This window comes from Pagrus pagrus (genome assembly GCF_965226575.1).
Source record: "Pagrus pagrus genome assembly, chromosome: 19".
Taxonomy (NCBI): domain Eukaryota; kingdom Metazoa; phylum Chordata; class Actinopteri; order Spariformes; family Sparidae; genus Pagrus; species Pagrus pagrus.
The window spans coordinates 14770080-14794753 of NC_140203.1; the positions used below are offsets into that span (position 1 = coordinate 14770080).

Here is a 24674-nt window from a genome sequence, read left to right on the forward strand (position 1 = left end):
TCAGTGTATGGAACAGTAGCTGTTGCCCTCCTCGGGGCATTTGAGGCGCCACTGATTTGAAATCTCTGAGCCTGTGTGGAAATAATGAACGCATGATAGGGTGTGTAGAAAAGAGACACATAAGCACACACATCTTTATTCTCATCACATGTGGGGACTATACATAGACTCACATTTTTTTTCCTGGAGCCATACCCTTACTGTAACACGAACCATTACTTGCCTAACCCTTCCCCTTACCCTAACCTTACCCTAACTTACACCCTAAAATGTCATGATTACACTATGAGGTCCAGTATTTTGGTCCCCACAATGCTGTCGGACCCCAAAATGTGAGCAGGCTACCCTAGAAAATATAGAAAAACAAGGGCACACACACACACACACACACACACACACACACACACACACACGAATACAAACAGTCGATGTAGCATTTGGGGCACCTCCATTATGAATGAGAGGTAAAACATATCAGGAGGTTAACGGCAATGGGGAAGATGAAGGAGAAGTGGTAGATACACAGATGAAAGTGTGTGATATAAGTGATATGGATATGGAGAAAAAACATTTTTGGGTATTTTTATGATTAATCAAAACATTTAAGAATATGCATTCATGACCATCATTGCATACCAAGTCCATTTACTCTGATGTTGGTGGGAGAGATGTTTTTCAAACACCTATGATCCCAAGATGAGCTGCATGGAGGGAGCATGAAGATGAAAGAGCAGCACCTGCCCCGCCTTCATAACCACCGCTGAAATGCCCTTGAGCAAGCAGAGCCCTCAATCCCAAACGCATCCAGTAGAGCTGAGGCGAGCTGCTCAGTGGCCAACAGATCAGACTGTGCTTGTACAGGTATGAATGTGTGCAACTTTTCAAGCTAATGCAAGCCTGTAAAGATAACATTGCTCTCAGCAGAACTACCCTTAATAAATAAAGCTAAAAACAATACAGCACTTGTGTTTGATATTTTTCTGAAGCTATAAAGCACAAATATTCATATTTCAACAGTTATGATATATAATCTACTGCAAGAAATGTGAAAATCTTCTACAAGACTAAGAGCTAGCTACTAACTTACTAAGGCACAGGTTCATTGATCTAAATTCTAACATTAGCATGCTAACGTGCTCACAGCGACAATGTTAATCCTGGTGTTCATCTGCTTTAATGTTTACTTAATGTTGAGTTCACCATCTTTGCTCAGCTTGTTAGCATGCTCACAATTTGCAAGCCTACAAAGAACACAAAGCAAATGAGACTGATGGTATGTCATGAGTTTTAAAAGTATTTTGTCCTAAACCCAAAATTTTGACCTGATGATTTCTAACTAGTTTACAATTCATCCTCTGTGCACCTTGGATTGTGAATGTTATGGCAGTTGTCAAGACAATTCACACAAAAAAGACACCAATTTCAACCTGCTGGTGGCAGTAAAGCACAGGTTGGAGTGGGATTCATCCTTTAGAGACCATGAATATCTGTTGACAAGTTAATTGCATTTTATCCAATAGCTGTTAAGATAATTCAGTCGGGACCAAAGAGGTCGGCCAACTGACAGACATCCCTAGAGCCATGCTGCCAACATGTGCTGTTAGCATGGCTAAGTAGCCCACAAGCAAAGAAAATAAAAGCTCTATTTGTTGTTAGAATGTAACATCCAAAGTAGTGTTTATATTAAACACATAAAGTATGCAGACTGTATGCCAGATTGCAATGATTGACATCGGCATTGAAATGTTTGGTGTACTTCGCTGTACAAACTCAAATACATCGTTCACTCAAGTTATGTGGTTTAAGGATGCAATTCAGAAAACACTATTTTTAAAAGCTTCACATGAGTTTGTACAAACACTTTGAAGATACAGCTTTACAGTGACATCAAGTTGCTCTGATGATTGTTTCCACATCATGTTGATGCAGCATAACCTGCAGCCACAATCACACACAGAGAGGGGGGATGTATCTTACAGCAATGCGTCCCTATATAGCATAATAGCCTTACTATAAGGGCCAAGTTTTCTTAAGCAGTGTGGCACTATTGTACAGAGGTGGCGAGGTGTTAAACATTAATTTGCTCTTGCTGCAGGACAATAGAAGAGTGTGCTAATCTCCTGATCCCATGTTTGCAACACTGACTGGCAGCTTTATCAGGGTAATCTATTTGATAATGCAAACAGCCTCAGACAGTAAGTCACATTTAAATGAGGCACCCAAGTAAAACATTCAGATAGGAAAGTTTCAATTCCTGTTTAACTTAGTTATTATCAAGACTCATTACGTAACTGAGCGTGAGTTTCTTACAAAGGCAGCACTTGTTACCACAGAGACAGGTCCCTGTGTCTAACTAAAGTTACTTTATCAAACCAAGAGCGTGCTGCATGTGCGGATGGCTTGCTTCAACAATGATGTGCAGAGGATGTCAGATCTTGTGTGTCACTGACCAGTTAAATTATTCTATGGCCTAAGTCTCCCCTTGTTTTGCTGAATAAGTCATAATTCTGCATATAGGAAGTAGTATGTCATTGAGGCAAAATGTCATTGAGCAGAGCATACAGCAAATTAGAACCACGTTATGTCCTCATACGTGGTGAACAGCAGGTCAATGAGGAGAGAGTCTGAGTTTACTAGTGTGACGCAATTATAAACACCCGAGGTAAAGCCCACATGGATGATGCGCCTGTTAATGCCAGACTAAGTCTATTATAATGTGCAGGATGAAGCTGTCTAATAGGATTAATCTCAGTCGGTTACACTCATCAACAGTATTTTATTGATATGTTATTTTACCTTGAAATAGGGCCTGATTTCCCTCCAGATTTTCTCTAGCCATCGTCTTTTTGGGTGGCTGATTGATTGGAAAGTGGTGAAATAGTATTTAAGCTGCTACTAAATGCTGTAAAAGACTAATAATAACTGTTATATAAAGGCGCAATATGTTGGAATAAGGGGTGGCATATCACCAGAGTAACGGCTAACTGCTGCTTGCTGTAGCTGCAGTTAGCTCAGTTAGCTTTGCAGCTAGAATGGGAACTCTGTGGAAGTGTTGATGTTTATACCGCTAGCACAAGAGCTTTGGAGCATCCATCACGTCAAAACTGTTATTTCTTCGCATTTTGGGGATATTTTAAGTAAACATTTGGTTGTTTTTGACTCAAATCTTACACCTTTTTACAGAGTTGTGGCCAATCAAGCAGGTGTATACGATTATGTTATGGGGAAAGTAAACACCATACATAATGGGTGAGGCAAAGTGAGTTCAGGCATGTTTTTCTTCCGCCACTCCACTTCTCTAAAACGCTGCAATAATACGAGCGGGAACTGTGCGTGTTTTGTATGTGTGCGGACTTCCTCCTGACAGACGCACTTGTTAAAGCGCATCCTCTGCTGCTCTGCCTCTCGGTCTGTTCCTTTAAAATCAGGCAGCCCACGCCTCGAAAAGCGGCTTGTTCCGGCTTGCCCCTTTACATCTTTTTATCCTTGCTCACAACATTAAAATAGTGCCCCCCCACCCCCCACCCACCCCACCGCTCCTCCGACAACCGGGCTTTTCCGTCGAACCGTCGGAGGGTGGACAGAACCACCGCGTCTCTGCCGGAGGACGCGTGATGCGGAGCGGTGCAGCAGCTCTGTGCAGCCCGGCCGTGAGTCTGAGGCGCAGTTCAGGTTCAGGCACCATCACCGGCGGAGCGATACCACCATCTCCTCCTCTCAGCTCCGGTTTGTCAAACGGAGAGTGTGTGGCTCGCTGTACCTGAGCGAACGTGTCCGTCATATGCAGTCGGAAAAGGGGGGCAGAGGATCAAAAACTGGACCAAGGGACCTGCCTGTAATGCTCTGAAATGCAGTGCCACATCGCTCTCGCATCCCGGTTGACCTCCCAGGGCTGGCTGCTGCGCATGTTTTGCAACTGATGAAGATTTTTTCCCGATTATTTTGATGTGGATGAATATGTTTATTCTGGTGCTCTGGTGTAGTGCGTGAGGTAAGTGACTTATCCAGAGGTGCGCGCTACTTTCTCCTGCTCCTCAAATGGAGATCTTGTTATATGTGTGCGAAGCCTTTGACATTTTGATCTCAGATCAGGACTGTTTTCTTCTTCTTTTTTTTTTTGCTCCCCTCCCGCTGGAAATGAGGGCTCGTTTAGCAGCCACAGATTTCAGAAATTCATTTTCATTAGACCTGGAACTATTCGGCTACTAGCTCATCATCAATTTCTGCAACTGGTGCTGGTGGGTTATTCTAAGAAGGGTGGTTGTATTGAAAAGATGGGCCCACAGCTCAGAGGCAGCTACGAATGCAAACCAGGGCTTTCTAGAAAGAGTTGAGGCAGTCACTGCATGCTGTAAAGCAACATGAAACTGTAGATATGCTGCTGCACTGGTGGAGACTGGTTGATGTTACCATCCAAGCGTGATGATGAAATTTGCAGTGGAACAACACTTTTGCTCTCTGAGTGACTCCCCAGCAGAGCAGTTTCCAACTTAAGGTGTTGCTTATTATTAACTGTGTGAAATGCAGCACCGCCATCATAAAGTTGTTTGGAGGTTACTCTTTAACCTGCTGATCTGCAACCTGATATTCTGACTATATTATCCACGGCTGCATTAACCAGATGGCTCAGGAAGATTGCATAACTCATACTGCAGACACATCTCACAGGGGCAATAAAGCAGGCTTATATACTACAGTGTATGTGCTGTATAACACAGCAGCGCGCGAGCTGTATGGTTGCCCAGCCTCCCATCTAGAAACTACCCCCACACACACTGATGACAGGCGTAATGAATAAATAATCACACGGACCCACATACCCCCACTGTACACTCAAAAACAAGTGAGCAGACATGTTGAAACAACTGTAGTAAGCCTGTGATAAATTATGGAATGGAACATCTTCAGATGGCACAGGAAAACTGGACGATCTGACTCAGTTATAGCGTAGTGTTGCCTTACAAAAACAAAATCATTAAACGAAGTGTGTGATAATGGCAGTATGTGCTTTTATATGATCTTTTATTGTAGACTGACTGATAAACTTGACTTTGTCAGCCTGTTGATTAACAAGCATTTCCCACTCTCAGTGTTAAAGTTTAACTTTCTCTTCATCATTTACCTGCAGGCTGCAGTTACAAGCATTGTTTTCATTTTACAGCCAACAGGTGCAGCTTCCTAAACCAGTAAAACAGGGAAAGTCTAGTGTTACTGTTCATATAAACACAATCTGATTAGTATTGTGTTCCCCTTCTATGTATTCAAAGGGGCACTATGCAGTTTTGGGAAAGCAATTCAGCAACTCACAAAGGTAATATTTACAACATTAATCTCAGGAATATTATTTCCATAACTGAATGAACAAGTTGTTCTCAGAGGACAATAAGGTCCCCAAAACACTGTTTGAAGCTAGAAAGGTGGCAGGGTCCGCCACGTATAAACAAAGTAAAACAGTATGAAATTGTGTTGTCCTTTAAAGTCAGTTTGTTTATTCAGTTTATTCAGTCATGAAATCCTAAACAATTAAACAGTAGTTTGTTTAAGCATGAAAATCAATGAAAAATGTTCTTCTATAAAACGACATAGTGCACCTTTAAGGGCAGAGACGTGTTTCACTCTAGCTTGATTTATATCCTTCTTAGCCTGCTTGACTATAAACTGATGATACAGTATCTTTTGTTTCATTTTCAGCAATATGGTGGGTGTCAAGTTTCAGTCTCGTTGTGTTATACCCACCATGTTGTTCACAGGCCCCGCAATTAAGCTTATGTTAAAACAATGGTTGTACCTGTGGTTCATGTTGTAGAGGGTGACTTTAAGTCGTACTTGAGCAGGAATATAAAAGGTCAGTAGCACAAAATTGCAAAAGTGACTCATGATAAATATTTCAAAAATACCAAAGCAGACTCATTGAAACAGCGTGCGTGAACACATGTTGCACATGTTTCACACAATGAGTAAATGCAGAAGTGCAAACAATAGCTGTGGCATTATTACAGAATTAGACTACATAACTCATTTGTTGAGGAGTTTTTGTGAATCATCTTGATTCAAAAAACACACTCACATGCTTACTCTCTCTCTCTCTCTCTCTCTCACACACACACACACACACACACACACACACACACACACACACACACACTATATGGAATGTTCTGGGGTCACAGTGACAGTGAGAAGGAGCTGGGAGGCCTCATATTACTCCAGATTCCTCTGCTTCAGGTTCAACCTAGCTCCATGGAGGTGTCTGTCCATGCATCTATTCACTGTTTATTTTTGAGTGCACATGTGTAGCATAAAAGTTTTGGGATTATATGAACATGAGTGCTCAACCACCCTTCTTGACTGTATTTGATGGTTGACGGTCGAGATTGACAGGAAACATGGAGGGAGAGAGAGATAGAGAGAGAGAGGAAACATGCAACACAGACCATCATGTCAGTGTTGTCTTGGGGTTGTTGCAGGCCTCAAACTTATAGCTGTCAGAGCTAATGTATGTCAGTTTGGTAATGATTCATAACAGCCTTCTAAGTTTATAATATTGTATGAACTGAGCACTTTATGGCTTTTAATTGGCTTAAAGGGGCATTATGTAGTTTTGGAGAAGACAGCCAAACATATTATTTACAGTATTAATGGGGTAATAATTTTATCACTGAATAAACAAGCTGTTCTCAGAGGATAATAAAGTCCATAGAACACTGTTTGAAGCTAGAAAGGTGGCAGGGTCCGCCACATATAAACAAAGTAAAACATTACATCACCTTCTAATGGATCTGAGGGTCTAAGAACGCTGGCTTTCGTGCACTGTAACACCCTCTGAAGTATTGTGATTGATGATTTCGGGCTACAGCATATAAATAAAATTGACTTTACTTGACTTCTTTATACACAGATTAATGTGGTACTGCTGTCCCTGAAGTGTCTCTCAACGACACCGAGGTACAATAGAGGTAACTGTGCCAACTCACTCCACTGGGCCTCCAGATATACTCGCCGTGGAGTTGCAAAGCGACAGTCGAATGTCAACACAACACACAAAATCTAATGCCTGCAAGGATTCACAGACATAGCAACATACACGCATAAGTGTGAGAGCCACTTCCATCCATCATTACTGCATGCCAACCGTAACCTAATCCAACATGGATAAGCCTCCCATTGTCTGTCGTCCGTATTCTGCTTCCTTGTAGACTGTGTATAGTAGTCATGTGAATGATACTCTACACTATTTTGAGGACGCTCTAGAGTTCTTAGCAGAGGTTAAAGGTGCAATATGTAGTTTGGGGAATACGTTTTAATCAGAAGAGAAAGATCTGCATTGACTGTTTTTTTATGCCTAAACAAACTAAATAAACAAACTGTTTTCACGACTGAATAAACTGAATAAACAAACTGAGCTTAAAGGACAACGCAATTTCATACTGTTTTTGTTTATATTTGGCGGACCCTGCCACCTTTCTAGCTTCAAACAGTGTTCTGGGGATCTTATTTTCCTCTGAGAACAGCTTGTTTATTCACTTAAGGAAATAATAATTATTTCTGAGTTTGTATTGTTACCTCATTATATTGTAAATGTTACAATTCTGAGTTTGAATTTGTTCTCCAAAACTACATAGTGCCCCTTTAAATCCTAAACTTGATGTGGATTTTTTTTCTACCTGACCTTTCACAGCTCAAACATGGTGAGATCTGGCAATATGAGACCATCAGCCTTTACCCTTAAGTTGACCTAACCTAAATGTACTCGTGAATGTGAAAGTGAGCTTAAACCAAAGTTTAAAAAAGACCCTTGAAGAGTGAAGCCAGATATCCTCTTGTAAAATTGTTCTTACCTCAATGTTCTGAAAAACACTCTGAAAACAATCTCTTTCTCTTTCACTCTCTCTCACTCTAAGACATGCCAAAGGAAACTCCAGATGCCCTCCCCCACACCGAGGGGTGGGGGGGGGCAAGTGAGGACTCACTGTCCTGAGCCAGATGATAGCTCGCCAACTGTTGGCTGTAAAGACGCAATGTACTTCTCATCCTCCGCTCAGTAGAGTGGGTGGCTCAACAGGCCACCACAGCAAATCACTGCTTATGGGCCTACAAAGCCTTCTTTCAGCGCAATTTGAAGGATATTTTACTCTTAAAAGTGGAAACTCAATGTGCTGCATCTTTCTTGGAGCTCGGGTGTGTTTGAAATGGCATGACCTAGGTGAATAGCAGGCACCGACGAGTCTGAAAGGAACATCGCTCATAGGTCGATTTCCTCATTTTACAATAATGAGTGAGGGAGAGGAGCCTGATGAGGAAGTTGAGGTCTCCTGTAATAATAGCACACGCCCACTTCTCCCTGTCACAAGACTACACTTATTCAAGACTGTGGGGGCTTTGTGTGTGTGTGTGTGTGTGTGTGTGTGTGTGTGTGTGCATGTGGCATGTCTCTTGAGTAAAAGTATGTAGATACAATCAGGAAAATGTTCTTAAAGTATTAAAAATAAGAGCACTCGATGCAGAAAAATGCTGAGTATTTTCTGCCTAAATCGATCGATTGTGGCTTGTAAAAATATTAAAAATAGTGAGAAATGTCATCACAAGTTATCACAGCCCTAAGTGATGCCTTCACAATGCTGGTTTTGTCTGTTGAAGAGATAACACTTCAATATTATGAAAAATGATAGAGAGCGATAAAGGAAAAGCAGCATATCATCACTTTTGAGCAGGGACGCAACGTGGGAAGTCAGTCACAGTTGGGGGTGCTGAGGAGTCAGTCTATATACTGTAAATAATAGTACATGATGTGTGACGTGTGTCATATTTTTTGTATTAATTTGAAATGCTAAGATAACTTATATCTAATAGATAACAACTTGAACACCAACATACTATAGGTCAAAGCAGACATTAACTACAGTCAACAACAGCAAGGAGATGAAGAAGGTGAAAAAGTCCCCAGACTCCCTTATAAAACCGCTCAATTTTGTGACTTCTTGAGTTAGAAGAAACTTTCTCAACTTTGTGAAACACTGTCGATGACAAATTCTTAATCATTTGGGCCTTCTTTTAAATTTGGCAAATGTTATACAATAAGTTCGTTCTGTCTTCATGTTAAAAACCTTGCGTCTGTCCTAGGGATTTGCATGTTCATGTGCATATAGACCCCCCCAAGTTACATTGCGAACAATGTCAAAATATTTGCCAATTCATTTTCTTTCAATCCAATCAACTAATTGATCGTTTAAGCTGTACTTCTATAATTATTTATATTTGTATGCACTTCATATGCTTTGCAAGCAAAAATCTTAAAGGACACGTTCAGCCAAAAATGAAAATTCAGTCATTATATACTCACCCCCAAACCGATGGAAAGTCAGGTGAATTTTCGTAGTCTATGAATCATTTCTGGAGCTTCAGAGCAAAACAGTGTTGCAGCATTCTCTTAAACGACTGAAGTAGATGGAAACTTCTTTTAAAAGTCTCAAATTGATTTGAAAAGATATTATTTACAAGCTTAGTGTGCAGTCGAGCTCCTGCAACGTCAGATTCTTTTAGCTGTGACAGAGAGACTGCATAATGGATCACGATGGGGTAGTGTATTTATACGTGAATTTATATGTGATATATGTGTGAGCAAAAGCATTAATAATAACTATGTAAAAATAGCAGTCTTTTCGCTGATGGTCTCGTTTGCTGTTACAGGTTATTTATAATCATCAGAGGAATCATGAGACTGTTTCATAAACACTTAAAAGTTCCTCATAGTCACTTTAAGTTTAAGTTGAAAGTTGCATGTAAAGACGCGAGTTAAGTACAAAAACCTCAGATTTGTACTTACACTGCAGTACTTGAGTAAATGTACTTAGTTACATTCCATCACTGCAGGAAAGCAGTCCACGGGAAGTCAAGTGTACATCATGATATTGCTGAGGTACCCTACTTCTGTGCATATTATTAATATACCAGTGCACAGACTTGTATGCAGTGATTGTCTGCAGGAATAATTTCTCCACAGAGACACACGCAGGATGAAGCAGAGCTCAGGCCAGGCTTCATGTGTTCTGCCAGGGACTGTCTGTGTAAAAACAGGATGTAGCAGTTGCTCAGAGCAGGAACAGGTGGCTGTCAACGTGACTACAGCCAGTGAATCACTGTTAACAGTTGCCCCGCGAGTTTGCAGCGATCCTTAATCCGCAGATACGCAAAGAAAGGGAGTTTGATCCAGGCTCAGGCGCCAAGATACAACTCCAAACTTCCCCCCTGAAGCTGCTTATCACATGAGTGCTGCCTCGCTCTTCCCAGACGGTGCAGCAGCAGCAGCCTGTGGGCTACAGCAGTCCAGTAACGGGTGTTATATTTGGGCTCCTCGCGGAAGGAAATATGACGCGCGAGGACAGTGCGGAGCTGTCCACGCGGCCGAAGAGGCACCGCGCGCTGCGGCCAGTCAGGAAGGTGCGTATTTAACTGGCATTATAACTGGCACGACGCCATTTTGTGTCAACGGCATATAAAATGCTTTAAAGTTGATTTTGTGGTGATGCTGCGGATTTATTTTGACGTTAGTGTGATGTGCAACGCGTGCGTCATGCGCACAGTTCCTCTTTCTCTTCTGAGTGGACTTTCTCTGCTCGTATGCTACAACATATTTTCTCTGCTAGCATGTTCATTCTGTCAACAAACTTGTTTTATTCTTTCATAAAGCAGGCCCTTCAAGCTCACAATATTCCTAGAAAAGTTTAACTCTTTTGAACAGTAGTTGGGGCTTTTCATGTCAAAAGAGACGCTGTGGTGTGTAGACCAAATTTCATTGTACATTTTGCAGATTTTGTGCACAAGCAGTCGACACATAAGCTCTCAGGGTGACAAACACTGGTTGCAGCATATTTTCAAAACCGGTATTGTCAGTTAACAGATTATTCATCCTGTAATCTTCTTTCATCTCTATTTTTACATACTGTCTGTGTGCGTGTGTTAATTGCTCCACTGTATCTCTAAACCCATTTGAATAGATGTTTCAGTTTCTCTGGCACCTGTTCTGTGAGGGTGGCAGCTGTTATTTTGGTGAGCAGTTTGAACAGATGCAACAGACTCGGAGAGCAACAGGTGCTGGCTGTCTCTGCATGCCATGTCCAAAACACTTTGCATAATAGAGTCAGAAGGATTTTTTTTTTTTGAATGTTTGGATGTTTTTTATGTAAGGTTATGCTTTTGGTTAATGGGATGATGCATCAAACAGCACACAGCAGGTCGTAGAGAGAGTGAAAAATATCCTGTTGCACTGTGCTGTTATGTAAGAGGAGAAACATTTCCTGGAATGAAATGTTTGGAATTTTGAGTCAAAGTGACTTTTCAGGTTTCAGAAAGCTCACAATCAGAGTCAGGAACGAATCAACGACAACACAGATAATTATTATTTTTATCTAGGCTATAGCCGTCGGTTAAAAAAGGGGAGTTGTTTTAGATCTGAAGTTAAACTTCTCCCACGTACCTGTCAGTCAGTGACTGGCTTCATCTTTATTGTACCCGTTTTTTAAATACTACCTCCTTTCAGTTACTCAACAGCCTCTGTCTACAGTCCGTCAATCATAAGAAATTTGCTGTAGGCGACGATAATTTGAAGTGTATAGCAGTGAATTTCTGAGGCTTTAAGACACAATACTGAAACTGAAATGTCTCCCAAAATATGCAGCATGAAGCTTATGTGCAGTGCTGTGTTTACAGGTTTTAGGGGGTACTCCTGTTTGTGAAAAAGTATTATAAAGCCTTTCAGAGGAAGCTTCATGTAATCTGATAAATTGCCTGCAGTAATGTCACTGAGTTTTAAGGTGCATTGTGGGTAATGCAGGTGCCATGTTTTTAAAAAACATAGACCATATTCACATGATGGCCTTTTCTCTCTGGGTGGGACCACGATTGCTGGGATAATGTTAAGCTGCTGTGTTCCAGGTTACAAGTTGTATAAGCATAGGGAATGTGTGACTTGTTGAATGCTAACATTAGCTATTTGATAACCCATTGCCCAACGTTAGCAGTTAGCCACTTCCTAGCTAACATGACTGATTGATTACATCCAGTGCATTTCACTTCCACGCTTAAATAAATGTGTTCAAGATATGTGTTGATATTTTAGAATTTATTCACACCTCCCCTCATGTATTGTTTAAAACTCAATGTTAGCTAGGAGATGGATGAATGCTAGCTTTAGCTGTCATCTCACAGAAGCTAACAGGCTATCAATCTTCCCACCCTGAGTGTGATGTCAGAGGAAAATGGCCGCCTTGTGAATATGATCTCTTGCATTACTATAATGCTGTCAGACTCATTACGGACAGTTTAAAACCAAATCATGAAAATTAATACAACAGAACCAGAGATATCACCTTTTTTATTCTGAGCTTGCGTCTTTCTTTCAAAACCTGGTGCCTACATTACCCACAATGCACTCTAACTATTGAGTGACATCACTGGAGGCAATTCATCAGATCACATGCAGCTTCCTCTGGAGCCACAAAAGGCTTTATACTCCTTTTTTCCCACATATGCAGTAGTACTCCCCAAGACCTGTAAACACACTTTAATATGTAAAATTAGTGGTGTTACCCTTTAAAAAAAGGACTTAGCTGGTACACCTTTACTCAGAAGTGTTTTTGAACTTTACTGTCTCATATTGTAGTTGTAAAAAGATGTTTGGGAACATCTGATATCAGCAAACTCTTTGGCTGACAGACGTTGTCTAGAACAGGATGCTGGTGTTATTCTGCTTTATCTGTCTCAACCCTACGGATATTGTCTGTGTTTATCAGTCGTCTGCGTACAGTTTGGTCTTTCAGTTTTATTATGATTCAGCATGAGCTCAGCCTTCATTAGTCAAGAGAGGATTTGTCTTCAAGAGCAAAGTGGAGGCCAAGATGATTCATGCGTGACTGATCTCACTCTTAAATTAATACTCAATCTTGGACCTTTATTTTTTATTTTTCTCCAAGAGGTAATTGTCTTCACCACTGTTCGTAAACAATCTTTTACCTTTTGTGCTCTCACAGCTATCAGATTTCAGCCTGACAACACTCACTTTACGAGCTGATTCCAAAGTGTATTTTATAAAACATATTTGTGATCTTTATGATGTTGAAATAATTTCCCATCCATGTTTGTAATGAGATGAGTGAAATATGGGCCTGTATTTATTACTGTAAAAACTGTGTTCACAACAAGGTCTTTACTGGCTGCCTTTTGATGGAATATGTGTTGACGATTTGGCAACTATAGAGCGAGAGAGCACTTTAACTGCTCAAATTAGATTAAATGAATGTATGACTTTATGGCGAGAGAGAAGATAAATATCGCCTGTGTACTCAGCTAAATGCTTATTTCACTTTATAGAGCTCAAAGTAATTTTAATGCAACACCATGAGCAATAAAAAATAGGACACTGATTTTCTGATGTACTGTGGGTCACATTGTACATATCTGTCAAACAGTCAATCAATCAGTCAAACTTTATCCATATAGCACATTTCAAACAAATCAGATACAACTCAAGGTGTTTAACAAGTGATTAAAAAACATTAATAGAATAAAATACAATAAAAAAAATAACAATGATAAACAGTAAAATGTTAAAAGAGACCTATTGTGCTTGTTTCGTCTTTTACCTTCCTTCAGTGTTTTATGTAGGTCCATGTAAAAGACCTTGACAGTTAGAAGGCGGAAGTTTGCACCAACAGAAGCTCCTCTCTCCCACAGAAGACACTGCTCCTTAAATGCCTCATCAGTAGTCCTGCCTTTAATTCAGTCACTTTGTGACATCCCACTACATCACAGAGTCCCACCTTTGCATGATTTATGTGAGCGGCTAGTTTGGCACGTAAGAATTGATTTAACACAGCTGCTCTGTTGCTGGCTCAGGTGTGTGTGAGCTGACCAATCAGAGGAGACTGGGTATTCAGGAGGGGGGTCCTTAAAGAGACAGGAGCTAAAACAGAATGTTTCAGACAGAGGGGGAATATTCATTTCTTGTCCATAGTTGCAGCTCCAGTGGCAGTAAATGTGTCTATGTGTCTTTGGCAGTATCTGTAGCCATTACATCATGAACATCATGTTTCTATGACCTGACCTACAAAATTGCTACATAACTTTACTTTTTTGTTCCTCACAGTCATTGTCGGCACTGGCGAGCAGGAGCTGTTGTCGTGCCTCATTGACATGCATTCCCCCTGAGCTCGGCGACGCCTCCCTCAGTGGTGTGGTGGCAGGATGCCGGTGCAGGCGGCCCAGTGGACAGAGTTCCTGTCCTGTCCCATCTGCTACAATGAGTTCGACAGCAGCGGCCACCAGCCCATCAGCCTGGGTTGCTCCCACACGGTGTGTAAGACCTGCCTGCACAAACTGCACCGCAAGGCCTGCCCCTTCGATCAGACGCCCATCAGCACCGATATTGACCTGCTGCCGGTCAACTGTGCCCTGCTGCAGCTGGTGGGAGCTCAGGTGAGTCAGGGGGAAAGAGGCCGTTTTGTTTATGTTGCTCCTCTTTCTCCTCTTTTCTTGTTTTATGTGTGCTCATGATGAGTGTCTTTTAGGTCCCAGATGTGCAGCCGGTGAGCCTGAGCAGTGCAGCAGAGGTTGAGAACTACGAGGTCTGCAGGGTGTGTGTGGAAGAGCTGGCTCTCTACCTGAAACCTATCAGTGGAGCAAAAGGTTTGTGTGTGAGTGTGCAAATGAGTTTTAGTAAATCTAGTAAATGGTAAATCTAAGAGTTTCAGTTTCATCCGTGGACGTTTTTGAACAAAAATGAAGCTCTTCTTTGTAAATGTGCGGGGGTGGAGGTTTGTAACTTGGCATTCATGCTTCTCACACTTCTAATGACGCCTGAAAGCTGCTGTACTTTTATGGTACTGAAGGAAATTTGAGACAGGAAACATTAATCTTCCTGAACTTGACCATTTGTTTCTGGTTGTTTGTTTGGCCAATTCTGCATGACGATTGTGTGGTCGCATTCGTCATTTTTATACAATTCACTCTGCATCATTTCTGGTTCCCTAAGAAGATTGAAGAATTGCTGGGAGATTAGATCCTTAGACCTTTAAATCCACCTACATAGCTGGTTCTAACAAACATAGGCCTGCCATTTCTTAGTTTTTGGGGTCTGGGGATGAAATTTCTTTCTTCTTTGTTTTTGTATTAAATACAGTTACATTGAGGCATAATCAATGACTGATAACCAAGGTAAATGTTCTCATCACCTTCTGCAGGTGTGGCGACTCTGAGTCCGAGTGTGCTCAGTCGGCCAATGCAGAGGAAGCTAGTGACCTTGGTGAACTGCCAGCTGGTGGAGGAGGAGGGCCGCGTGCGGGCGGTGCGGGCAGGCCGGTCGCTGGGGGAAAGGACCGTAACTGAGCTCATCCTGCAGCACCAGAACCCCCAGCAGCTCTCTGCCAACCTCTGGGCAGCGGTGAGGGCGCGGGGCTGCCAGTTTCTGGGACCTGGTGGGTGTGCATGCATGACACACAGCTCACACTTTTTAAACATGTAAATCTGAGGAGCAAGGCAATACGAGTGATTTATAAGAAATCCGGATGTAGCAAAGTCAGATTTTAGTCAGATTCCATGTGTCATTGTTGTCTGAATCTAAATGAGACTCACATTTGCATTTCAAATTTCTTTCCATACCATGGCAAAAACAAAAAGTCCCAGACACACCAAACAAGATAATTTTTTCTACCAACACATTTGTAATGTCTGTGGGTTGAAAATTTGACTGAAGATCTGTTTATATATATATAGTTTAACTAATTGGGACTGATATTCAATTAATACTCAATGTCATCTGCAACACTCTGATTGGTTTAACGCCACAAGTAATAGCCCACTGAATAATCTGAATCTGCAAAGTAACTAGTAACCAAAGTTTTCAAACACATGTGGTGGAGAGAAGTATAAAGCACCAGAAAATAGAAATACTCAATTAAAGTATCTCAAATTTGCGTAAAGCATGCCATGACAGAGGTTTGAGAAGAAAAGTTTCATTCAAATATAAACAATTGAATTGACGCTAGTATTTAACATTGCATATATTGTGTTTGTTTTGCTTCATTTGGATACAGAACCAGCCTTTTCTGAGTTACTGTTCAGTCAATATACTGTACAATGCTATTGCTGTCAGCCTTTTGAATTTATGCTCCTGAAATTACTTGACTGTTAGCGTAGCAGTTTGGCACGTGAATTCAAAGGAGTTGGTAGCCTTTCAGCTGACTCATTGTGTCCAGAATTTGCTTGAATCGTCTAAGTTGCCTGTTACGATTGCCTCAATAAAACTGGCTGCTGGTGCTGGTACCCGGTGTCCTGTGATGATTACTCATAGGGCAGATTCTGACTGAGAAACTGTTTCTCATCATGATCACAGAATGAGTTCATTCAAATGTCTGAGGACACCTGGTTGAAGGAACGTCTCGGTATTAGAAATAGATTTGTTTGTTATTTTGCTTTTGTTTGTTCATAATCGAAAATTTAATATGAATTATTTTTTTCTCTCCACACCTCTCGCTGTCCTTCCCTCTATCCCTGCACCCCCCCTCTAACTTTTCCTCACCAGCTATGCAAGAAGATGCCCTAAAACTGGTTTTACTTGCTCTGGAGGACGGCTCGGCCTTGTCCAGGAAGGTGCTGGTTCTGTTTGTAGTCCAAAAGCTCGAGGCTCGGTTCCCCCAGGCCTCCAAAACCAGCATAGGCCATGTGGTGCAGCTTCTCTACAGGGCCTCCTGCTTTAAGGTACAGGCAGCATGGACGATGGATACACATTAAACCCATAAATAATATGAAGTTACCAACGGCTCTCTGAATGTAGCCTACGTGACACTGAACAAAGGAACCTCAGTTTGCTGCTGTCCCAAGAACCCAAGCCATAATAAATGACCTGATTAGATGAAGGGTATTTAAATAGATCCTCATTCACCACCACATATTCCTTTACCGCATAGATAGTGCTTCAAATGAATACTTTTTTATGTCATCAGTTATAGAGGTGTTTTCCAAAACTTTAATATTTTCCACTTTATAAACCCTGTCAAGTTAAGATAAACAAAAACAATGATTTTCTGAAAATTACTCAAGGGAGCTTCGGAAAACCCCTTTTCAGCTGTCAATGGTTCTCCAACTTACCATGACCCAGTCTGACATTAAAGTCTTGTCATGCTCTAAATGGGTTCCCCATACTACTAGCATCTTATATTACATATAAGTCATATATGTATTAAGGATATCAGATCCTGTGTGTGTATTTTTGTGCCTGTTATCTGATGACAGACATCGCTGGTAGGGCAGAAATGCCAGCTATCTGCTCGTGATGTAACAGCAGTCTATATTTGCCCTTGTTGCCCCCCCTTCAGGACAGAGGCAGACAGCACAGAGATGCACAGACAGATAGATGAGGGAACAGAGAGAAAACCTGACCAAGGATGGACAGCAGCAGGAGCTCGGCTAATGATGATATCTGATTCCGTTGAGTTGTAATTTTGACCGTTGAGGTTGGCAGATTTGTCAGCGATAGCTGGTGGTTTGTGTTGGTGTCTTGTGATGATTACTCATAGGGCAGATTCTGAGAAGGGGAGAATCCCCTTGTCTGATCTGAATCTGAGTTTATTAGTCTGAAGTCACCACAAACGGACAAACTGGCAGGTTTGTAAATTTTGTTGCGTTTAATCGGAAAATCGCAAGTAAGGCTCCACCAAAATACCAAAATGTGATTTTATTTTGAAGGAATAAGTTATCCCAAAAGGAATATTTAATTATCTCATCAGTTACTTATACAAACAGCATGCAAACAACAGGGCTGGACTGGGACTAAAAAATCAGCTCTGGCATTTTTGGCTCCCTACAATCTGTCGAACATCACCCACCATAAACCTTATGGTCCCCTTAAATACTGTACTATTCCCCCAAAGAGTGTTGTAAGTGCTGTGGATCCGTGGACCACTGTACTCACTTACTCTCAATAGACTCCCTGGTGAGCTGAGGTGGCTGTGGAGCACACAATATCCATCCTCAAGTAGAGGTACATGTTATTATTAAACATTTCAATAATTTCAAATGATTTAATAAATTAAAGTATACCATCTTACATTCACTGTATGATGTTTTTTCAGTAAATGCAGAGTACAAGTCTTACAAAAAAGGAAATAACATAAGCTCCGCTAAAAAGTACCATCTCAGATTATTTAGTAACATTTTATGTCTTACATTTTTATTCTTAATAATTAAAGGTGCAGTATGTAAGAATTGGCCACTTGTTGAATTTATACTCCAAGCAAAGAAGGAGGCAGTATATCACCAGAGTAACTGCTAACTGCTGCTATACAACCATGACTGTAGCTGCTGTTAGTTTTGCTAGCTCAGTTAGCCATGCAGCTAGTCAGACTACTGGTGGAGTCTTGGTGTTTACTCTGCTAGCACAGGAGCTTTGGACCGTCTGGGGAAACAGATTTTCAATCAACAATAAACCAACAGTGAATTGCTCCAAACAAGTTATGCAGCATATTGATTTTTAAAATGATGTTATAACTAGACAATTACATTGTGTGTTCAAGATTACAGTCCTTACCCCAATAACTGTCAGACTTTGAGTAAACAAACATAACAAACAAACATAGATACCTAGAGAATAATATTTCTTAATTTATATGAACCTGCATGTCGAATGTAAAATTATCAGCTGTTTACTGCATTTTAAGTTTTATGTACGGGGAGAAGTTAAAGATTGAGCGATTATTCTTCCATTTGTTCTGTATTTTTGTCTTAGGAAAGATAATAACCACACCCTACTCTCCTTCTCTTCCTTGTCTTTCTTCTCCCTCCCAACTCTCTATTCGCCCTCTTTCTTATTCTTTCCATCTCCGTCTGTGGCCTGTACTCCTGTCAGGTGACCAAGCGTGACGAGGACTCCTCCCTGATGCAGCTGAAGGAAGAATTCCGAACTTACGAGGCTCTGAGGAGAGAACATGACGCTCAGATCGTCCACATCGCCATGGAGGCCGGCCTGCGAATTTCACCCGAGCAGTGGTCCTCTCTGCTGTATGGAGACCTGGTCCACAAGTCACATATGCAGTCCATTATTGACAAGGTACCAGCATGATTCGTTTGCTCAGGTTGCAGCTTTTATTATTGATAAACTCACTTTTGAAATTTTTATTTTCTTTGAAAGTCTCACTCTCCTCTTCTATCTTCTGCTCCAGTTACAGTCTCCGGAGTCGTTTGCAAAAAGCGTCCAGGAGCTGACAATCGTTCTGCAGAGGACAGGAGACCCTGCCAACCTTACGAGCCTTAGACCACACCTGGAGCTGCTAGCAAACATAGACCACAACCCCGGTACTTCAGCTTCTTGTTCTTTTATTCATATGAGCAACTAATAATGAGTCTGGATGATTAACTCTTAGAATAAAGGGCTCTCCCAGTTCCTTAAACACTAATGAGATTGAAAATTGAAGAAAATAGACAAGCTGTGGCACCCACATACAAAAATCCAATTAACCAGAACAAAAGAGAAGATTTAAACTGCTGATTCATCTTGTGTGGGAGACATTTATTAATCAAAACACAGTGACATTCAGGGAGTTTGATGTGTTTGGCACTCAAGATATTTATCCTGTATTGTGCTTCTCTGTTAAACACAGTACACAGTTATTATATTGTCATTAAAACAGCTATTGGATGGATTACAATAAAATTGAGTCCCTTTTCATTTCAATTTTAAGTCCCCCGGTAGGCAAAAATTTGTTTTTTCATCTTGTTCCTACAGTTGAATGTTTGAGCTTCACTGTGTGGAGCGGTGTATGTGCAGAGTTCGACACGAGAAGGTTGTTTTCACATTCATTACTGAAAGTATAAATATTCTCTGTGCTCACTGAGAATCAGATTTTAAGAGGCGGGCCTACAAGCATGATTTGTGACATCACAAATGGTTTGGAAGTCAATCCTGGTCCAGTATTCCAGAATGGACTTTACAGTGAAGTAGGAGACATCTTGTGTCCAACAGTTAAACTTCTATTACTTATATATTCTGGACTTTTTTTGTGAGGAAGAAGGAATAGATGCCATTTTTTAAGAAATATAATGTGATAATTATACTTTTTTCTGCGAATTCTTTCAATTCAGCCAATACTTATACCTAATATTTCCTTTAATCTCAGCATGTACTTTGTGTTTAGTGCTTATTAGCAAATATTAATACAATACCGTAAACTTCATAAGTTGGTGAACATTATACCTGCTAAACATCAATCAATCGATCGATCAAACTTTATTTGTATAGCACCTTTCAAACAAATCAAAATGCAATTCATAGTGCTTTACAGGTGATTGAAAAAACACAGGATACTGAGAAAACAAAAATAGATTTAGAGACTAATGCACACTACTTGCAATAAAATGAGTAGTCCAAATAATGGAAGATGATGAATCCAAGATAAATAAAGCAATAATACAATTTACACTTAAAAAATGTATCTAAAAATGTGAATAAATACATTTAAAAAATGCAATAATAATGATAAACAGTAAAATATAGATAAAGCAGTCATTTTGTGGATGTTAGCATGTTGATGTTAGCATTAAGCTGAGAGCATTGCTGTGCCTAGAGCCTCTCAGAGTATCTAGCAAGTTTTGTTATATTTATCCTTTCAGAGTCGCCACATCGGCAGAATTCAAGATGTTCACTTTGAATTGTTAGCGTACTATGTAATTGAGATAATGACTGAAGTGAATGTGTCCTCATCCAAAAAGACAGTGAGAGAGTTTTGCCCTGACTTAATGGCATCAGGATCTTCAATCGTCTCTGATGCACGTTAAATTCTTTCTAGACTTGCCGCTACCTGCGCATTTTTGAGATCATGCATGGTGATAAGAATCGCTACTAAACAGAGCGTTGACCTGTGTACAGATGCCCCGGCGCCGTCATGGGAGGAGCTGGAAAGTGTGATGCTGGCTGTGAAGTTGGTGGTTCACGGACTGGTGGAATTCATACAGAACTTCAGCAAGAAGAGCCACGACACTCCACAGGTACACCAGTGGGATAAGGAGGAGAGTGGAGCAGTTATATTGTTAAGAATAGACGACAGAATGATGCAAGAATTAGACGGGCTGCAGGAAATGAGAGAAATCATAGACATAATATTTGCAGAAAGGGACTGTCCTGGGGGAGCAGTTTCACTATAATTAAAGGGTATTTCCACCAATTAAAATAACAGAATTAAAATAACTGTTAACAATGAGCAAATAATAATGCAGCTGTGAAAACTGTTCTCTAGCCGTGCATACACTATAGTGGGGTGAATAGAGGCTGAAGCTGTCCTGTGTGTCAGTGTCTGCTCTTGTCGAACAATACACAGGAAGTAAAGTTGAAATGAAACACTCAAAACAAGTTCAAGTTGAGACACAGATTCAGATAGCAGTCGATATCTGTCATCTTTCTTGGCAAGAAGGAAAGCCTTCAGTTCTTTGTAGGATGAATACAAAACTCTTTTTTTTTTATGAACCACCTCTTCACCTTTTGGTTTAGACATTTTGCAGGTGAAAGGAATCTTTTACTCTTCCCCATGTTAGAAAACAAGATGTAAAAGATATCTAAGCACTTAAACCAGAAAATCATTTTGTGTGTTTGCTTTGGAGGCAAACAGTTTTGACATGGCAAAAAACACTTCAGTGATTTATCCATTGAAAGCCCAAAAACAAAGTAGTTTCTTAGTTGTATGGTGTTTAACAGCCGTTCTCTGTGTTATGTCTACACCAGTTTGACATTTGTTTGACATGCACAGTCATTCAATTTTGAGACGTTTCCATTTCAACATCTACCGAATGAGTTGTAAGAGTTTGCAAATAAAAAAATGGGATCAATGTTGATATAGTTAATTAGTCACTGTTGGGAGTAAACATTAACTGTCATCTTGGCCTGAACTTTACACTAAGCGTCACCCATGTTTAATGATAGATATCAAAACAAACACTCTCATGTTAATTTATTATAGTGCTTCAACAATAAAACCGTATTAGCAGTATGATGAAACATCTGGTGTGCTTGATAAAGCAATAAAATGATTATGTGCTCAGGAGAAATAGATGCAGTGAGACATTTATTGTGAAAGATTTACTTGCTTTGATTTACTTGTTAATGCACACTGTATCTGTGCGTTTTGCAGCCTCAAGCCAACAGCAAGTACAAGACCAGCATGTGCCGAGACCTTCGTCAGCAGGGCGGCTGTCCTCGAGGAACCAACTGTACCTTTGCACACACGCAGGATGAGCTAGAGAAGTAAGTGAGCCTGCAGGCACACTTATACAGATAGAAAATAACTCTGATCATCCAAGTTTGCATTTATAATTAGATTGAAAACCACCTTTGTTAGACAGAAGTCTAAGAAGTGGACTGTAGGAGTGCTTCTGTGTTTTATGAATCATAAGTTTGATGAAATGAGACAAATATCAACATTACATTAAGTGTTTGGAAGCCTCAGATGCACTTACTCCCATCTGTGTGTACACTGCCTTACCCAACCCACGCTTTTTAATTAGATTTAATTTATTTAAGCATACATTTGTTTACAAGAGGATGTTGATTTTCCCCTTCCACTCTTTAGATTTAGACTGAGGAACAAAAAGAGCAGCAGCGTGGGTCGTGCATTCCCTCTAGCGCCGGGGGTTATGGGTAAAACCTTCACCATGGAGGGCAGCGTCCACACAGATGTGCCTGCAGGAGTGGGGCAGGGGCTCAAAGGCACGGGGGAGAATACAGCCACCCTGACAGAGGGAGTGCCCGGCCTGACTCACCCCCAGCTGATCTCCAGAGGGGCTGACATGATGGAGGAGATGAAGAGAGCGGTGCCAAACGGATCCAATGGGGCTAACGGGTCCAACGGGCTATCTGGCACCAACAGGAACTCGTCAGGGTCAACTGAGCAGTAAGATTATTCATCCACTTATTCACTGATGTGTGCACAACTCCTATTTCTGTGAACGGCTAACTGAAGTACTGAAGCAATATGAAAATAAACAATATATAGATGCATGCTTGGTTTTCACATTTTAAGGGTTTTCTTTTGAGTTAGATATAATAAAAGTTACATTTCAAGTGATTGTGTGTCAAGCATTTGGTTTTCATTCATTTACTTTTGAATTCATCTAGTCAAATCCACATTTACATGTCACCTGATGTGTAGATTGGGTATTTGCGTATGACATTTACAGTATGTGCCGTTGAGAAGGTCTGACTTTAGGTATCTCAAAATCATGTGTTTATTCTTTCTCTCTCATTCTGTCCATCAGAAAGCCCATCTCTCCTCCCAGGACTCCTGTCAGCCACTCCTCAGCATCGTCTCCCTTGACAACAGTCGGACGGGGTGATGGTGGCCCTCTCATGCCCAAACATGGTCCGTTCGTGCTGCGTGCGCCACACCCTTCTCAGGCATCCGAGCTGTACTATCAGGAGCCTCACTCTGCCTACGACACAGCCCACTATCAACCAAGCTGTGAGTCCATTTGTAAATAAAATCTTAAATTGAAGAAAACCTTGTCATCTTGGTAAGGTGCAAATCTTCTCTTCCTCTCTAGCAGGTTCCTACTACCCATCTTCTCTCCATCCTCCTCACAAGCCCTGCATGGCTCGTTTCCTTCGATCCTCCAACGTCCCAGAATCCTCCCTGCCACCCTCGATTGGCCCTCCGCCATCTTCCTTCCCCAGTGACCCTCAATCGCCACACCCACCTTCTTCCTCTTCGTCAGCGTACCCACCTAGAGATCGGATGGGACCTCCTACCTTCCATCCCCACCCGGGGCAGCCTCAGTATGGGCCTCTGGCTCCCGCACATGGTGTTTATGCTCCACTCTATGACAGCAGGAGAGTCTGGAGGCCTCAGGTGAGCCTACTGTTAATTATGATGTCACCATTTTAATTTGGTCAGTCTGTAACTTATCATGATGATTGTCTTCACAGCTGTATCACAGAGAGGATGCCAGGAGTAACTCACTGCCTCCAGAGGTGCTGCATTCCTCCGTCTACCAGCCTCCACTCAGGGAGAGATTCAACTCTCTAGACAGCAACTACTGCTCTGGAGCTGAGCACCGTGCAGGGCTACACAGGGTAGGTGAAACACTGCATGTACTCGCCTCTGATTGGCTGGAGGGATTTATTTTCATACATACATGTACTGTATCTGCTCACTAGCTGTTACTTGGCTACAGCTTCTCCTGTTTGTTTGAGAGCTGTTTATTCCAGCGTTGACATCAGTGACAGTATCTATTTAAAGAACTGTATTTTAATAAGAGAGATAATCCACTCTGAGCCATGCAGTAATTAAAGATAATGCTCTCTGCCATCAGTTGTATTAGAATTGTTTGCCCTCTCTTTATCTCATGAAACATCTTTTGAACACACCTGTATTACTTCATGTTAGTCCGTCTAACAGTGAACAGATTTATTGCCGCATTCCTTTCAGCAACACTTCCGTTCCTTCGCTTTCTCTTTTTACACCCACATATCATCTCACCTCTACCTTCCCTGCCAGCCACAGAGCTGCAGTATGTAGCTTCAGCCTCCTCTGTAGTCCTCCCACTTCTCACCCAAATATGTCTCTGCCTCCCCCACTCACTTCTCTCTTTCTCGCATCATTATATAGCATTACCGGTGTGACTACTGCAATACTACAGTGTGT

The 24674-nt window shown here is 41.2% G+C and overlaps 1 protein-coding gene across 4 annotated transcripts in view; it reads left to right on the plus strand.

The window, feature by feature from the left end:
- The first annotated feature begins 3526 nt into the window (after nucleotides 1-3526).
- The window catches only part of rc3h2 (ring finger and CCCH-type domains 2), a 32133-nt gene continuing 10985 nt past the window's right edge, over nucleotides 3527-24674 (plus strand). For 2 of the 4 annotated variants that reach the window (XM_084382321.1, XM_084382324.1), the window contains exons 1-13: nucleotides 3527-3991; nucleotides 14141-14469; nucleotides 14562-14679; nucleotides 15234-15467; nucleotides 16574-16749; nucleotides 18896-19096; nucleotides 19209-19341; nucleotides 20912-21030; nucleotides 22167-22279; nucleotides 22605-22925; nucleotides 23290-23492; nucleotides 23575-23879; nucleotides 23957-24103. In XM_084382321.1, coding sequence (XP_084238447.1) covers nucleotides 14239-14469; nucleotides 14562-14679; nucleotides 15234-15467; nucleotides 16574-16749; nucleotides 18896-19096; nucleotides 19209-19341; nucleotides 20912-21030; nucleotides 22167-22279; nucleotides 22605-22925; nucleotides 23290-23492; nucleotides 23575-23879; nucleotides 23957-24103 — 2301 coding nt within the window. In that variant the 5' untranslated portion in view covers nucleotides 3527-3991; nucleotides 14141-14238. Of the gene's footprint in view, nucleotides 3992-10189; nucleotides 10438-14140; nucleotides 14470-14561; nucleotides 14680-15233; nucleotides 15468-16573; nucleotides 16750-18895; nucleotides 19097-19208; nucleotides 19342-20911; nucleotides 21031-22166; nucleotides 22280-22604; nucleotides 22926-23289; nucleotides 23493-23574; nucleotides 23880-23956; nucleotides 24104-24674 lie in introns of those variants that run through there. The other 2 variants (XM_084382323.1, XM_084382322.1) reach the window with 2 other exon arrangements.